Below are 17,316 nucleotides of genomic sequence, written 5' to 3'. Positions count from 1 at the left end.
GAGTCATGATCTGCTATATGTTACAAGAAATATGAATGTAAGCATATTGAAGTAAAAATTACCTATACAAGTAACCACATCGGGGAAATGTATAAAAAAAAACAAGTTGTCGAAAACTAAATGTTCTAATTAAGTCAAGTGAGAAACATTTTTAGTATTCAATCGAATTTAGGTAAATTGAATATAGTTAGTGCATATGTTCCATTTACCACAAAAACAGAGTAAAAAAAAATGGATCGGGGGGCTAGCCATAAGCATCCACTGCACCGAACAGTCCCGGGCCTGTAGTGATACAGACTTCACTCAAATTTGAAAACAATCAGGAATATAACCCAGAGAAACCATTAAGTAATGCCAGCATGAGTCATGATCTGCTATATGTTACAAGAAATATGAATGTAAGCATATTGAAGTAAAAATTACCTATACAAGTAACCACATCGGGGAAATGTATAAAAAAAACCAAGTTGTCGAAAACTAAATGTTCTAATTAAGTCAAGTGAGAAACATTTTTAGTATTCAATCGAATTTAGGTAAATTGAATATAGTTAGTGCATATGTTCCATTTACCACAAAAACAGAGTAAAAAAAAAAAAAAACTGAATACAAAGAAGCAAATGAGAAAATGTAAACCGTCTGCTGACTGAACGACCTGACGTAAAAGGTAGGTTGCCAATGACGTCACAGTTTGAAAATGCAATAAAAACCACAATAAAAAGGGGCAATAATCCAGATAAGATAACCCCAAAAGGTTAATAAAACATTGTTTAAGGAGTCGAAGAAGCAATTTTGCTTAAAATAAAAGAAGGCAGCAGTTGCAGTTAAGGTTAAGTATATTGGCTTGCGAAAAGATCAGAAAATCTCAGACTACACACGCAAGTAAATTATGACATTTTTGGGGGGTGGGAATTATTGTTATAAGTGTACATTTTAAGAAAGTACATTAAAACTATTGAACTATTTCACATGCATTTAAAAACTAAATCGTTTTGGTGAAAAGGCCCCTTGTCCTTTTGTACATTTGAGTTATCCCCCTTCGATCAACTGCAAAATGGCTGACCAAAGTAAAGTGTACAATTCTCCCCTTGATGAAGGGCCTTTAGACGACGGAACCAGAGATGCTTTGACAGAAGGTTTAGTAGATTTATTACGACCAGCAGTGGAAGAGATAGATGACAGAGTAAAATGTGTTCGGTAAGATGCTTAATAGATAAAATACACCATGTAAACAATGCCACGCCCCTTTAATTCACAATTGACATTGTCAAAATTAATTGGTACAGGGGTAATTGTATTTGTTTGATGGGGTGCCAGTTAACACGTCCACAAGCAAAGTCGTCCACAGTTATTCTATATTCTGTTTTTCAAATACCAGACTGGTTTTATTACCAATGTTTAGACAAGTGTCATCTGTTGTTGAATGAAGTTCCCAATGTATAGATTTTTAATTTTCACTGCCATGGAGTGTATCCGTAGTAGGGCCTATTCAAGAAGTCACGGCACTGACTGAACTGACTGACCACTCTCGTGAAGAGTACGGTAGTCAGAAATGCTACTATCCAGTGAAAATTCACCAACTCTGTATCTCACATTACACACAATCAATCTCGAGGCAGATAATGTCCTGAATTTCATTTAAAATCAATTATGAATCCTAGTTAATCATTAGCACAGAAAATAATGGAAGCAATATTTTAAAAACATATGATATTAGATACGAGGAGCGATTTTAAATTGATGATGTCCTGCATAGCGTTTAAATCATTATTTCTGTGGTATTGAGCACATTAATATACAAAATACAAGAATTATACACAATATTTTGTTTCATATGTTACAGAGAAAGTCAAATGGAATTAAGACAACAAATTGATAGTGTCGCAGATGGTTAGTATTGATACATATATATATACATGTATATATTATATGTATTTAAAAGTCGTTTGCAATCTCTGAGTTTTGAATAAAATATGGGATACAATGATTACAATGTAAACTTTTGAGCGAAGCACAATTCATATCATGCCTATCTGTACTTGCATTAAGATATAATTGTGAAAGTATAGCAATGTTTCCTCGCTTGATTGCATGGGATTGAGCTGTTACTGTAAGTGTAACAATGAACTGAGACTTTAAAATGGATGTCAGAAGAATCTAGAATAAAAGTAGTAGGTTGATTGATCAGTAAGTGTGGTTTAATAGTCTCAAGTAAGACATTGCGTAATGTATTGATACAGCACTCAAGCAAGCAACTTAAAATACAGACACTATCCCACGTGCGCATTCCAACGGAATCGTCACACAAGTCCTACAATTCATTTAGTATAAATGTAATGTGCATATGGCATGTTGCATACATTATTTGAAATAATAGTACGCCAACATCAAATGATGATATGACATTTGTATTTTAATAATGGTGATATAAAGCTAATTAACAGAAACAGTCTGGTGTGCTGTGTGATTGGTTTTAGTAAAATAAAAACATTTTACACATAACCCAATAATTTGTTTATAACTTTTCAAGTACAAGTAACTAAATGTACACTTATATTATTATTTTTTTTATTAAGATTTGAAAAAGGTCAATGAGATTGAAGCAGTACCTGTAGATTTAGAACCATATGTCAAGAAATTAAATAATTCACGTAGAAGAGTTATGCTAGTTAATAATATACTACAAAATGTTCAGGTAAAGTTTGTTTATTGTAAATGGAATTGAATGGGGTTTAGAGGCTTGTCAACAAAACACTTCGGTTGTTTTTGAGATTGAGATGCAAATTTTTATTCAGTGGTTTTGTGTGCAATGCAAGGAAGGAGAGTTTTACCCAGACAGCAGTGTTTACACCTGATATTTTTCAATTTAAAACAGTCAGTTGTTCTTTCACATGCACAATGAGCTTTAAATCAGCATTGATTAAAGGAGCTGGCCCAGATATATTTTAGTGAATCAAAAAGGTTAGTTCTGTGTGGAAGACTTTTCGAAACCTGTATCCTATCTGAAACTCTGTGGTATTTTTTTCAAAATATTCCTACAAAATACAGATATCCAATTACACATTACTCTTAAAGCACGACAAATGTTGTATGAAATTATACTAAATTGGTGCATTTTGATACCAAATGCTTTCTTTGTATTATTGTTATCAATTTAACATCTTTCTGTTTCTCTTTCAGGACCGATTAAATAAACTACATACAAATGTATCCAAAGAAACAGCCAGAAAGAAGACATTGTTAGATCCAGGTGCAAGTTTTAAATAATGTGTGATTTTAGAAACAGTCTTTTTAAGTGACATTTGTGAACTATTGTGAAATACAAATCAAATTTTGTTATTATTGATTGGGGATTCCAGTTTGAAAAAAAATACTACATTACCAAAAATATATATGTAAATTAAAGAAATGTACATCTTCTCCATATAGCCAGGATTTTAATATTCATATGGTAGTACTTGCAGTTGTATGATGAGAGAGAGAGGGGGAGAGAGTGAGTGAGCGATAGACCCTTTTCCCTGTCATGTACAAGCGGGGAATTGAAACTACACCATTTGACTCCATGACAGACCTTGTGATCTAATGAGCACTCATTATGTCATTAGGTCATCCAACCACCCTGTAAGATGAGTAACCTTAGGACTGGATGATGATCAATTCATAAAACAAGGGAACAACATAATACATCACTCGACAAACCTCGGCAGACTCCCGTACCCTACATCTAGCCTTGGCTGTATGATGGTAAGTGATATGTCCCTATACCTATACAATTTCGATGCAACTACCGGTTTACTTAAAAGGAAAACTTGGCGCTTTTAGAAAGAAGTTCTCAAAATTGTGTTGTTCGAAGAGTGTGTAGAGTTTTCATTGCAAAGTTGTCCAATATTTAAAGAAAATCGGATAAACTTGAAAGAAAAACAGCTTCAGATATAGAAAGCTTTGTATGATAAAACACTCTTCACAGGCATCTTCATGGGTGAGGCCATTTTGTAATCCGGGAACTTGTAAGTAGTTCTAATGGTGGAATTTGTCATACAGCTGAGGCTAGATGTAGGATATTGGAGTCTGCTGAGGTTGGCAGAGTGCATAATACATATCTTGCCTGTGATCTTGTGATAAATAATAGTCTTGATTGCTCCAGTTCAAATTGTCTCCAATATTCGTTAAAAGTCAAAGTGGAGTCAATTTGGCTAGAGTATACAAGACTAATAAAATATTCCTTCAATGTAATGCTTTTAGCAATTCCCAATGTAGTACTTCATATTTTTTAAAGGCCAGCATATATTTCAAGCAATTGCAATAGAAGTCTCAAACATAGGCACATTTGAAAGATATAAATCTCAGTTCAGTCACAATAATTCATGTATGATCATGGGATGTGGTTGATTTGCTTATGACTAGCCGTATAAGGTGCATGTTCCTCAGACTAATGCTTGTTTATATGCTATTGTGTTTTTTTCTAAAATATGTTTTATTCACCATATATAAATGGGAGATCTACAGACAGGTAAAATACCTGTCAGACCCCTTTGGCTATTCTGTTATGCTGAGGTAATATATACGTAATTTTATTAATGACAATAAATATTATTATGTTATTTGTGTCTTTTTTTCATTCTTACTTGCAAATTTTGTCTTGTCAATCGGAAGGGATGAAAAAATCGAGGTCCTGTGTGCATGTAAAAGAACCCATGACAGTTGGAATTCAATTGCTGCCTGGGAAAAATTTCCCTTGTAACGCACTGTATGCCTGTCTACATTAGCCGGGTTAGTGTAGACGGATGCGGGTCAGTTCATCCCACAACCGTTTCACCCCGGGCTATTTCATCCCAACTTAATATTTTATGGGGCTGTTTCATCCCGGACTGTTTCATCCCCCTTGTTATTATAATAGCAGTCAATTAACTGAGTTGTACTTTTTGTTGATTACCGATCGCGACCGATTAGGTCAGTTCACCGATGTTTTTTGTAATAAAGTATACTCGTATTGTTTGTTAGTTTATGATGTCTAACATCATTTATCTTCTTTATAAAGGTGTGCCTTTTAAATAAGACAAATTAGATTGATATTATTTCGAAACCATAATTAATTTTAAAACTGATCGTTGATTTAATTTCCGTACACGAAATGGAACTAAACAACTCCAAATTAAGAATTCCGAATAAGAATCAATTTAGAATATCAGTGGGATGAAACGACCCGTGTAAATTTGGGATGAAACAGCCCGGGATGAAGCGGTCGTGGGATGAAACGACCTGCTCCCAGTGTAGACAAGTAGAACGTTAATCAGGGTTAAACCTGATTTCATTCATTTATAACCTGCAAATTCCCAACATAATTTTATTGTGTGCAATAATCCAGACATGCAGGGATGAGGGAATTTTATCAACCAGAGAGTATCAGGCAGTCTATTTTCATGACATAAAGGTATGTATTTGATAGTATTTAACCTTAAAGCACAAGAAATACAGTTAAATTTATAGTATTTATTAATTGAGATAATGCCAAATTTGGTATAAATTTCTTGGCAAATCTGATAATAAATAAAATATGCAAAAAAGTGAGTGGCTTGGTGCCAGGGCATTATTCATTTGGAGAATTAAGACTTTGTCATTGTTTGTAGTCATCTACGTACAGTTAGACCCTGGGTTGAAGCAGATTATGTTAAGCTCGACTTTAAGTCAAGGTGATAGTTGGAGGACAATTGTATTTGGCTACAACTGATTGATTAGTTGTTAGAAATGCAATATGTAAGAGCTAATTCTGCCTGTTGCTGGTCTTCTTTTTTTTTTGTGGGTGTGGGGGGGGCGCTTAAAATGTTATATAAATTATTATTCAGGCATTTATTCACATGACCATTGAATTGCTGAGATATTGAGACCTTTAGATCTTCTTAAATGTTTAAATGGAAAATAAATACTTCTTTGATTATTGTAGCAAAGGTACAATCAACACTATTGACCCATAGGCTAGGAATATTTGCTTATGTTTTGAAGAGAAATCTCTGTAAAATAAGATTTATTACAAAAATACCATTGAACAATGTCTTTATATCAGTTTATGAAAATCTATTGTGTATTATAGAAATACATTATGGATGGGTTTCTGAAACCAAACTGGGTGATTTTACACTTTATTTAGAAGATATAATAGTAATTAGTATTGTCAAAAAGTAATGTATTTGTACAAACAAATTTATTATACATTAAATATTAAATATATTAAAAATATTATACAATTATTATGGCACATAAATAGATCAATTCTGCTGTCACAATATAGATATTGTGAACTATATAGTTAGATATGTTAAAATATATATATATGTGTAGTATACAAAACTGAAAAGATCAGTTATACTGGGAAATACATCTTACCAGCACCAAAAATTTGATGGTCATCGCTTTCAATTTACATCATTTAAATTTTAATATACATGTAGGTATATTATAAACAGTATAAAATCGATTTTAAATATGTAACAAAATAAATGTAGGTCTTTTGAACAACATTTTGAAATTTTTAAGAACAGTTGGTATTTGTATTTCATATCAATGTTGTTATGGTAAGAGTAAAATCCTTTTTTTTGCTTATCCAATCATGTTTGAAAACTGCAAATGAAAAACAGACGGTTCAGTTATCCATTTAATAGAAACGATATAGCTAACAAATGTATGTTCTACTTTGGTATTTTCAATGAAAAATATAATCCTCATGTAACAGAAAGTGTATTAATTATGAAGGGGATGTTTAATATGGAAAAAACACAAGATTCTATAATACGTCAAGTAAGTAAATGCAGGGTTGTACGACACTGGTGAGAAATCCCATGCAAATTAGATCAAGATGCTCCACAGTTGATAGCCAAGAAAATCTAGTCCTTAATTTGATTTTGTGATTTCCCCCTGTTTAAACGGGAGGCATGCCCATGGTTATATAATTTTCACAGACGATGCTCTTCTCTCCCTATCTGATGCTGGTAATATTTCTTGGACAGCAAAGAAATTATTTACTTTTGCTACCTGAAATACAGAAATGTATACATATTATATTTATATTGGTTTATTCATAAAAGATCAAATGCATGAAATGAGGTTTAATGTCCTACTTTTCAAGACCAACTGGACACTTGCCATACACTTTGCTATGAGGGAAATTTTTCTCCGACCGCTATTGAATTTCAACTGTCAAGGTTTCTTTTACGTGGCATGCACACCATGTTGTACTCGCGTCCTCAATGTTCGTCCCATCCGAACGACTAGATGCTGTGCCTTGCTAGGTCCTCTGTCCTGCACAACTGACAAGCGGAAGCGCACGCATTTGAGGACAAAAACAAGACATAGAATGTGGTACAGGATATGAACAGAGAATGATATTTTCACAATTATTTTTAATAATTTTTCGGGGTAGCACAATTTACCAAAAGCTGTCCAAATCAAACAATAATACAACCTCGATTAATCGATTTTCATCAAATGTCTTTATTTGGGCACTTCAGATCTCAAATATGTTATTTGGGTGTAAACATGCAAGGTTTTGAATATTCTTCATTCACTTTATGTCTGTATTATACTGGCACATAAATGGTGGACCTGTTTGAAACGAAGAACTGGATTGGAATCAATGATTTGTGGATTTGAATAGATTTAACCATTTGGTGCATAATGGAGGGAGTCGGGGTATGCGTACTTGTGTCGAAACATCTGATACAACCATGCAGTGACCTGGAGAGGGGGAGGGCTGGTCCTGGGTATCTAGGCTATTACTGTCGCCTCCTGTCCGTCCGTAGTCCACATTTTCTTGTGAACACTCTACAGACTACATTTATCATCTGATTGTTCTGAAGCTGATATATGTGGTTCACATCAGTGAGATGAAGAAGTGTATTTAATGTCAATAATTTATGTTATTTTCTTCTGGAGTTGTGACCTTTGTTTCACTTTGTTAAACCTTGTGGACGCCTCAACGACAAAAGATATTATCCGATCAGTATGAAATTTAAAGATACATTATGGGAGATTAGATAACGAGTTGGTAATTCTCACTATAATAGTTAAAAACTAGATAATGTAAAGGCAATTTGCTGAAAATTTCAGTCAAATTGATCCACTATAAACCGAGAATTTCCGCCTTGCCTCGATCATCATTACTAAAGTCGGTACGACAAAAATCATAGTCACGATTATCCATTTAATCATTAAATCGTGAAGGAAAGTTATGCAGTAAATCGGATCATAATCCACTAAAGATCGCAGGCTAGCGATGCCATCGAGAGTTGTGATTATGGTCTGGATAAGTTAATTAATGTCTAATTAATAATTTAGATGACATTTCAGGCTCTTGCAAAATGTATGTTTAAGTGCATCATTTAAATTAGTGAAACGAAGAAGCCTATTGAATTTCAGCAATTTCCGTTAATTAAGTCTCGAGTTATTACCCTTGTTTCACTATGTTGAACCTTGTGAACACTCGAATGACGAAAGTTATCATCCGATCTGTATGAAACTTATATGCACCATTTAAATTATTGAAACGAAGAAGCCCATTGAATTTCAGCAATTTATAATAATTACTTTTAGAGTTATGGCTCTTGTTTAACTTTGTGTAACCTTGTGAACACTCGAGTGACGTAAGTTATCATCCGATCTGTATAAAACTTATATGCATCATTTGAATTAGTGAAATTGAATTTCAGCAATTTCCAATAATTACATTTAGAGTTATCACCCTTGTTTAACTTTATTGAACCTTGTGAACGCTCGAATGATGAAATTTATCATCAGATCTGTCTGAAATTTATGTGCATCCTTTAAATTAAGAAACGAAGAAGCCTTTTGAATTCCAACAATTTCCAGTAATTACTTCTAAGTTATGACCCTAGTTTCACTTTCTTGAACCTTGTAAATGCTCGAATGACGAATGTTATCGTCCGATATATATGAAATTTACATGCATCAATTGAATTAGTGAAATAAAGAAGCTTGTTGAATTGGAGTAATTTCCATCAATTATAGAGTTATGGCTCTTGTTTTACTTTGTTGACCCTTGTGAACGTTCGAATGACACAAACGTTTTCATCCGATCTGTATGAAATTTATATGCATTATTTAAATTAGTAAAATCATGGACCTTATAATACATGGTCCATGGTAAAATGAAAAAGTTTGTTGAATTTCAACAGTTTCTGTAAATTACTTCCAGAGTTATGGCCCTTGTTTTAGTTTATAGAACCTTGTAAAACCTTAAACGACGAAAATTATAATCTGATCTGTATGAAATTGTCTTGTAAATGCCCCCAATTACCTACAAAAGAATATATATGCTAACCCTTGTTTACCACTCGGCCCAATTAGCTACTGTTAGACCGGGAGCCCAGGGGGTCAACCTAGCTGAAAAGTGTACCAATTTTCTCCTATATGGTATCAATGTATGTATATCTGGTATCATCAGAATGTAAGTCTGCCGGGTTTCTGGTGGTGGGTGTGGTATTCCACGCCCTAAATGCCATGATCCCCAACTAGGCTAGATTAGCTCAAAAGTGTACCACACGAAAATCTTACTGCAGTGTACCGTACATCTTCAGGTATTACAAAAACACTCTGACAGACATTTCTAGTGGTGGGGTACCCCAGACAGAGCTATGTAATTGCCAGACATTTGTAGTGGTGGAGTATCCCTGACAAGAGTTATCTAATATTTAGACCAAAGCTAGGCTAGATTAGCTGAAATCTGTACCACCTAAAACAGCTTTGGAGTTGTTGAGTACCACCACAGGAGTCATGAATGGCCACTGCCAAACAGTTTGTGCGGGGGGCTACCCCTAACAGACACGCCCCAAAATGCCACGCCTCCAACTAGGCTAGCTTCATAGGCACTGTTCCTGTGTTCTAAAAAATTTGATTTTTAGCCAGGATGCGTAGGATACTAATACCTAGCACGTATGGAAAAGGGGATTAACTGCGATTGCAAGAAATTGATTTTGGGGCAAAAAACATTTTATGGGGCTAAAAATGCGTTTTTGAAAAATAAAATTGTTCCTACAACCGCAGTTTACTGCCCCTTCCATATGTGCTAGGTATTAGTGTTCTACGCATCCTGGCATAATTTTTAATTTATTGGACCACAGGAACAGTGCCGACTTATCTATCCTAGTTGGGGGTCGTGCTATTTTGGGCGTGTCTGTTAGGGGCAACCCACCGCACAAACTGTCTGGCAGTAGTCATTCATGATTCCTGTGGTGGTACTGAAAAACTCCAAAGCTGTTTTAGGTGGTACAGATTTCAGCACCACTAGAAATGTCTGCCAGAGTGTTTTTGTAATACCTGAAGATGTACGGTACATTGCTGTGCGATTTTCATGTGGTACACTTTTGAGCTAATCTAGACTAGTTGGGGGGCATGGCATTTTGGGCGTGGAATACCACACCCACCACCAGAAACCCGGCAGACTTACATTCTGATGATACCAGATATACATACATTGATACCATATAGGAGAAAATTGGTCCACTTTTCAGCTAGGTTAACCCCCTGGGCTCCTGCTCTATGTGGGCGTATGTTTCGTTGATTGGCAAACAATATTTGTAATTTTTAAATTATCGCTGTTTACTTTGTTGTGCAAGCTGTCCTATTTAATTTTAATAGTGATATAACAATCATGGAGTTGGTACTGGGCATTGCTAAACGTCCCTCTACATGCCACTAGATACTACTTTGTTCGCTTACAATTGCATGCCTTTGTATTTACAAACTTTGAGTTGGAATACCTCTTAGGATCGATTGGCCTATATTTATTGCGTAGATATGGGTTTACCTTGCTACTGCTTTTGAGCAACCGTGTTGTTTTTTCACACATAAATACAACGCGCTTTTGCTTGTACCAAAAACCTTACCATTATAAATGCCACCAAGAATCCTAATATAAAACCAGTTAGAACATCTGCAGGATGATGCCAATAGTCAAAGATTCTGGTTAATCCACAGTATAATGTAAGATATAAACACAGAATCTGTAAAAATGGTTTAATTAACCAAACGGTGGGTACATGTAATCTCTGCTGTAAATATAACTGTAAAATAACATTATATACAATTAATGAATAAATAATTAACATTTCAATCCTGTTATTTTGTTTAAATTAAAATGTAAATATATACATTTAATATATTTAGACATTTTCGACAGTCGAGATCCTAACGACATGCCAATTGATTGGAAAATATATTCAAACCACCGGGAAAAATAACGCTGTTTTAGCCTATACCACACCAAGCTAATTAATATTCACATGGCCAAATGGTTGTTGACAGTTTGCAATACATAACATTATTAATTTATTAATTTAATTGTGTCTATATATGTATTTTCATTATTATACTCATTCTCAGATAAAAAATAAGTCTTACCAGTCGAAGTAATGACATAGTCAGACTTAAAGCAATTGCAACTTAATTAGAAATAAATATGGCATCCTATAAAATCACCAAATAAGAATAAAATTACTCTATACTATTTAACACACTTTGCTGTTACTTTGAAATATTATGAATAAATACTCACCACAAGATATGCCATACCATACATAGACATTGCAGCGTGACCAGATGGGAAGGATAATCTGTAAATGTCATATATTATTTTATTACTGATCTAATTTGTAAATATATTGGCAGTTGAGATATTCTTATGATTAACAAAGATATATGTCAGTAAAATGAGACAATGATGTAGACTCTGATAATTTCAGTACAAACCCGACTTACTTCCACGACACAATTCAATAGATGTAATCCGTATGCAGGTGTAAGATATCTATTTAAACCGAAAAACCCTTTAAATCAAAGGAAATTGTATGAGAATTTGGAAAAAGTTTCTGACATCAAGAAAATCTAGTTTCTCTAATGATGACGGTGATTTAGAATGGAGCTGAAGAAACCCACACTGAATGGAATGGAGCCCACATTAGCTAAATGCGTAATATTTAGAAATATATCTTTGTGGTATACAGATATAAGCATGCCTACCTTGATTGTTTAATACCAGAATCTGTACCTGCGCCACATTTAAACACATCAACATAATTTCCAGTACAATTATAATCCATAGGCTTACAAACGTCTAGGAAATGTGGTCGTAATCGTCCGATAGAATATTTCGTTATGTCTGATGTAAACTGTGTTACGGCCAAACCAAATAAGAAGGTAACGCATAGGTGAGAGATCTGTTCGCAGATCAATCTAGATCTTGACAATTTCATGCTACCCACAGCTTCTCTTTCATTTATTATAGACAGGGTATGGATTATTTCTCCTATACACATCTGTGAATGTAAAAGTACATCATAAATAAATGAAAGTAAAATTAGATGTTTAGAAAAGCCCGTCATGCCTCGGACACGATTTATTTTACTTCAAGTTCTGCATAGAAAAAAATCCTTCCAACTGTACGACTATTTCAAAACTGGTGAAATAAAACCTAAGTGATGGTTGGAATAGCGGCTACGATGTAAACTAAAGCGATGAAATGAAATTTAACGTCCTACTTTTCTGTACCGACTGGGCTAAGACTGGCATACAGTGTGCAATGAGGGAAATTTTGCCCGGACAGCGGGGCTACAGCCAGCAGTGATATTTGAAATAGTGGCTATGGTGTGAATTGTTGGAATAAGCGGCTATGACGGGGGCTGACAGCAGCGATAGCTAGAATAGCAACTATGGCATAACATATATTTAAGAGATTATAGCGTAAATTAACAGAAGTGATATATATGAGATATAGTATAAAGTTAGTATAAGGGGTAAAATATCAATAATGCATGTATAGCTAGTATAAACTATAACTTACAGCTATAATAGGTAGAATAGCGGCGATGGTGTACAGGACCGGTGTACTGATAGTGGATATTTTAAACGGATATTTAATGGAGTCGTCATTACAGAAAAATCCTCGTTGGTGTGGATCCACAAACAAGTATAATACACCAGATCCCATAAAAACTGAAACAAACAAAACAAAAAATCCTTGTGCGAACAAATTGCTCACGAATGGCGTATATGTAACAATTTCGAAAGAGGTGGGCTAATATACCTTCGACATATATTATGATATAACAGTAAGCAAGTTGGGGTTTAATCCCTGTGGTATAAACAGTTCTTGAGCCCAAACTTCGTCGTAAAAATAGTCGGCTGAATAGTATATGCTTTTATAGAATAAAAAGAATGATATAGATTTCGTGATATAGAAACCATGAAAGCAGAAAAGTACACCTTATAATTTCGCCCCGTGCCATTAACCAGAGTCGGATTAAACTTGCAGGGGGCACCTGGCTGAAAATGTCACTATGGGGCCATCGCATCAACAGTAAAAATTGGCCATATTCTGGTGATTGTATGTCAGTATGGTGTATAGATAGGTATGTTTGGCACGAGAGAGAGAGAGAGAGAGAGAGAGTGTGTGTGGTTTTTTTGTCATTATTTCGTAGTTCCTGATTCAGTTGAATCATTTGGAGTTAGACCATGGTAAAATCCGACACTGAATAAACCTTTGTGGTGTCCATGCTTATTTCGCCTAATAGTTAAACCAGGACGACGGTAACTATTACATTTTGTGTAAGCTACCCTATCTTTACCCAAAGAATATTTCATAAAACCATGTTTGTGTTAAAATCGGTAAACTATACATGATTTTCTATTAGCCAAATACCAAGACACATTTAACGTTAGTACGCTATTTAATCACATACAGAAAACAAACATCCCGCATTGAAAGGGGTATTTTTTTTATAAAAGGACATTCATATTAATGGATTCACAATATGCAATCGTCTTCGAAAGTATAGTCAGTATACCTTGTATGTATACGATTTTACTCGCGTGTGGTCTCCCCAAAGTTGCGTGGCATACTTTCTTGACTTAATACCCAGTAACAGATTAAAACTCAATGAAACCACATGGAAGGCATGGAAGGGGGGGGGGGGGGCTGTGCTTGCCGTCTCTAACAACCTCCGAACTAAACACTATAGGTCAATGAATTTTATTCGATTCTGATGAAACTTACAACGCATGTTTATAACCCAAAGATCTCGGTTCCTGTGAATATTCCTGTATTATGGCCCCTGATTGTACGAAAAATCACATTTGAACTTCTGGACTCCCTAGAGGTCTCAGTATTCATTTGATTTCAAAAACTGTTTAAATATTCCCGTTAGATCATAATAATGATTGAGTTTAAATTTCGTGAAAATCGGACCGAAACTACCCGGGGGGGGGGGGGATGGCTGAATGGTTAGCATCATTAGCACCGGTTTCCTCCCTCTGCTAAAGACCTCTACGCACAAACGAATTATGGAAATAAAATTAAAGCATATGTTAGTCCGGAAATGACCTAGTGTCGAGTGGACGTTACCTCCCCCCCCTCTCTCTCTCTCTCTCTCTCTCCGAAACTACCCGACAAAATGGCATGTAATACCAAGGTTATGGACCATCTAGAGGTCAGAATTTTCATCCGATTTTGATGAAACTTAAAAAATATGTTTATATCCCAAATATTCAAATATATCACCGTTACAACATAATTATGGGTGAGTCCGAATTTCCTGAAAATCGGACCGAAATTTTCCGTCAAATGGCCGATCCACTTTACGCAAATTTGTAAAAGCATGTAGGCCTAATACCAAGATTGTGGACCGTCTAGAGAGGCAACAATTTTCATCCCTATCCCGTTGTTTTTTAATTACCTAATCTATAGATACAACGGAAGTGAGATGGGCTTGAAATAATGATCGACTGTTCACCTAACTAACTAATCCCGACTCTCGCAGCTGGGGGATCAGTATAGAGTATAGCAGGGTTTTTTTTCTGAAAGTCTACATTCTAGAAGTTTCACTTCTATGTTAAAATGGGGCCCCTTCCAGTTACGTCATTGTATCTCCGAATAGTTACTTGCGTGCAATAACATACAGAATGGATTATGTATACTTGCGCCACCCTCCCCACCCCACCCCACCCCACCCCAACTCCACCGGACCTGCTTTCTGGGTGAGAGTGATATACCATGTAACTTTAAAACAAATAATTTTAACCTATCAAATGGTGAATTATGAAAATCTGTAAATAGAAGCGCCCAAAGCTCTAGGGTAATATAATACAGAGGCTACTAATAGAAACAATTAAAAAAACACATAGAACATTTGAAAATACAGGTTGGAGGATTTTCGCCTGAGGGATTGAATTCACCTTGAGGTTTTATATTTAAAACAATAATATTTATGGCTGTTGGTACATCCTGTTAGAATACATAAAACGGAGTTTTATGTCATAATTATTTCAGGTCGTAACATATGTTTCAAAATCCAATAAACATTTACTTGTTCTGATAAATATTTTTTTTCTAAACTTGTATCAACAGGAAGAAGTTTAGACCAATAGGTAATGAACAGATGCTACTCGTGGTTGTAATTTAAAGAGGACGCCATTTTCTGTTTAATAAAACGTTTTTCAACACACAAGCATTTTGCTCCTAAATCCCCCTTTGTCAGCATTTCCAGCAACATTCTTCTCCACACCATTTCCTTCTTTATAATCTAAATCACCCCAAAATCATTGATTCCCTGAACATGTTATCTTGGGGCCAAAATGAGAAATTTACCCAGCTACCTATAAATTTCTCATCGAAAGATCCTATCAGATCTAAAATGTCTTCAGAGTTTTTAATCAATTCAGCCAAATTTGGTGAGTTTGTTTTTCTACAATTAAAGTAAAAACATACCAAAACAACTGTTCAAATAAGTAGAGTGTACAATTTTCTATGTGAATGTGTTTTGTTAGATTTGTTTGTCTTTATTTAGAGCTACATAAGAAGCTAAGAAAACATTTGAAATTCTGATTATCGTGAGAGCTGTAGTACAATAATGTTGCTTAATGATTTTATACGCTTCTTCTTAAATTGAGTTGTTATCTGGTCCCCTGCCCAATTGTTGGGTGGTAAAATGGAGGAAGTAAATCTTTAAAAAATCTCTTGTTCTCCTTTAGCAAGCTTTTTCATCCCAATTTTGACCATGTGTTTCAAGCACACCTGGACAATACTTACAATATTTATGTTTTCACAGAGCTAATAAAATGTTGATAAGACTGGATACAAATAGATCTTTGAAAGGTAATAAATAATCCGTTAATCTGGGGTGTTAATTCATTGGATTAAAATTCATTTCTGTGGATACAGTGAGAGCATACACATCTCAAAATTGGGTCTTTCTGTAGACCTATGGACAGATCTCCACTTTCAAAAACAAATCAACACATAAAACTTAAGGAACTAAACTTCTTTGATTATTGGTCAAAATAAAGTTTGGATCAGGTGTGTTATTTTGATTCAGTTTGTTTCAGATGAGTAAGCGGGGTCTGCTTGTTGACTAATTTTAGGTTTTCTGTGTCGAGATTGGAACACACAATCTGTTAAATCTCAACACTGAGATAGACGTAAAATTTTACACGAAGACAGACTTGTCATCCCATAAAATAAATCAGCATAACAAATCAAATACAATTAACAAATAAATTCGTTTTGGCCAGAAACAAAATGGTGTAGCCATTTTAATTAAATCCATATTTTAACTGTAAAAATAACAATATACAGTCGAAAGCACATAGATAGGCCTATACAATCAGGGCTAAAACACACAATTATTGTAGATTAAACTAGGTTACAATGTAGCTTCCTCGTGTATTACATATTATAATTAGATTATGAATACGTTCATTTTAAAAATTTTAAAGAATTATACAGTAGCAACTTACCTATTATAAATAAGACATAATTAGAGAAATTCTGTAATAGACAGAGTTTCGTGCTGTTCATCTTGGGGGAGAATAGATAGATTGCGTTCTTGTATTAACTGTAGCTTAAAAACTGAAGACACTGGCGAAGTCGTAACTATTAAAAGCCGTGTAACCTATATTACCAACTAAACAAAATATACACAGTGTTATCTATTATATGTAATCTCATATCCTAGGTTCTCAGGTGAGAGTGACATTTACAATATTTTAATTAAAACTTCCGTTCTATTTATATAAGCCTACGTATATTAACACATTTTAATTTAATACATTTGTGTTGGGGTTTTTTAACAGCCGTTTAAAGATTTCTTACAGTCGTATACTTTTAATGGGGAAAGAATTTCTGTTTTTGAGAAAATAAAATATATTTTGAACATAACTGGGCGATTATGTTTGATCCGACTCCCTTTTTTCGTCAACTATATTTCAACAGATGATTTTGTGACATGAACATCTGTATCGTTCACGTTGATATTTGTA

General features: G+C 34.6%; 2 protein-coding genes across 2 annotated transcripts; one reads left to right on the top strand and one right to left on the bottom strand.

Annotated features, from left to right (window-relative positions):
- The first annotated feature begins 1,021 nt into the window (after positions 1-1,021).
- LOC126822850 (SNARE-associated protein Snapin) lies at positions 1,022-4,598 on the top strand. Its single transcript, XM_050551833.2, has 4 exons — positions 1,022-1,194; positions 1,841-1,887; positions 2,574-2,692; positions 3,178-4,598. Exons 1-4 carry the CDS (start codon positions 1,052-1,054, stop codon positions 3,262-3,264), a joined length of 396 nt encoding a protein of 131 aa, XP_050407790.1. The 5' UTR covers positions 1,022-1,051; the 3' UTR covers positions 3,265-4,598.
- A 1,947-nt stretch (positions 4,599-6,545) lies between these two features.
- On the bottom strand, positions 6,546-17,031 carry LOC126808404 (phospholipid phosphatase 1). The gene is made up of 6 exons (XM_050533094.2): positions 16,795-17,031; positions 12,845-12,996; positions 12,025-12,320; positions 11,561-11,618; positions 10,893-11,069; positions 6,546-7,023 (listed from the first exon to the last, which is right to left on the bottom strand). Exons 1-6 carry the CDS (start codon positions 16,853-16,855, stop codon positions 6,934-6,936), a joined length of 834 nt encoding a protein of 277 aa, XP_050389051.1. The 5' UTR covers positions 16,856-17,031; the 3' UTR covers positions 6,546-6,933.
- Positions 17,032-17,316: the final 285 nt, after the last annotated feature.

The sequence above is a fragment of the Patella vulgata genome, chromosome 1 (assembly GCF_932274485.2).
Source record: "Patella vulgata chromosome 1, xgPatVulg1.2, whole genome shotgun sequence".
NCBI classification, from domain to species: domain Eukaryota; kingdom Metazoa; phylum Mollusca; class Gastropoda; family Patellidae; genus Patella; species Patella vulgata.
Note: the sequence above shows the minus strand (reverse complement) of the source record. Positions and strands in the feature narration are given on the sequence as shown.

Coding starts and splice junctions, on each gene's coding strand:
- LOC126822850 (XM_050551833.2), top strand. CDS start 1,052: ATGGCTGACCAAAGTAAAGTGTACAATTCTCCCCTTGATGAAGGGCCT. Junction 1,195..1,840: donor GACAGAGTAAAATGTGTTCG/GTAAGATGCTTA, acceptor CATATGTTACAG/AGAAAGTCAAATGGAATTAA. Junction 2,693..3,177: donor ATATACTACAAAATGTTCAG/GTAAAGTTTGTT, acceptor TTTCTCTTTCAG/GACCGATTAAATAAACTACA.
- LOC126808404 (XM_050533094.2), bottom strand. CDS start 16,855: ATGAACAGCACGAAACTCTGTCTATTACAGAATTTCTCTAATTATGTC. Junction 11,619..12,024: donor TCTGGTATTAAACAATCAAG/GTAGGCATGCTT, acceptor TGACATTTACAG/ATTATCCTTCCCATCTGGTC. Junction 7,024..10,892: donor TCTTGGTGGCATTTATAATG/GTAAGGTTTTTG, acceptor TCTGTATTTCAG/GTAGCAAAAGTAAATAATTT.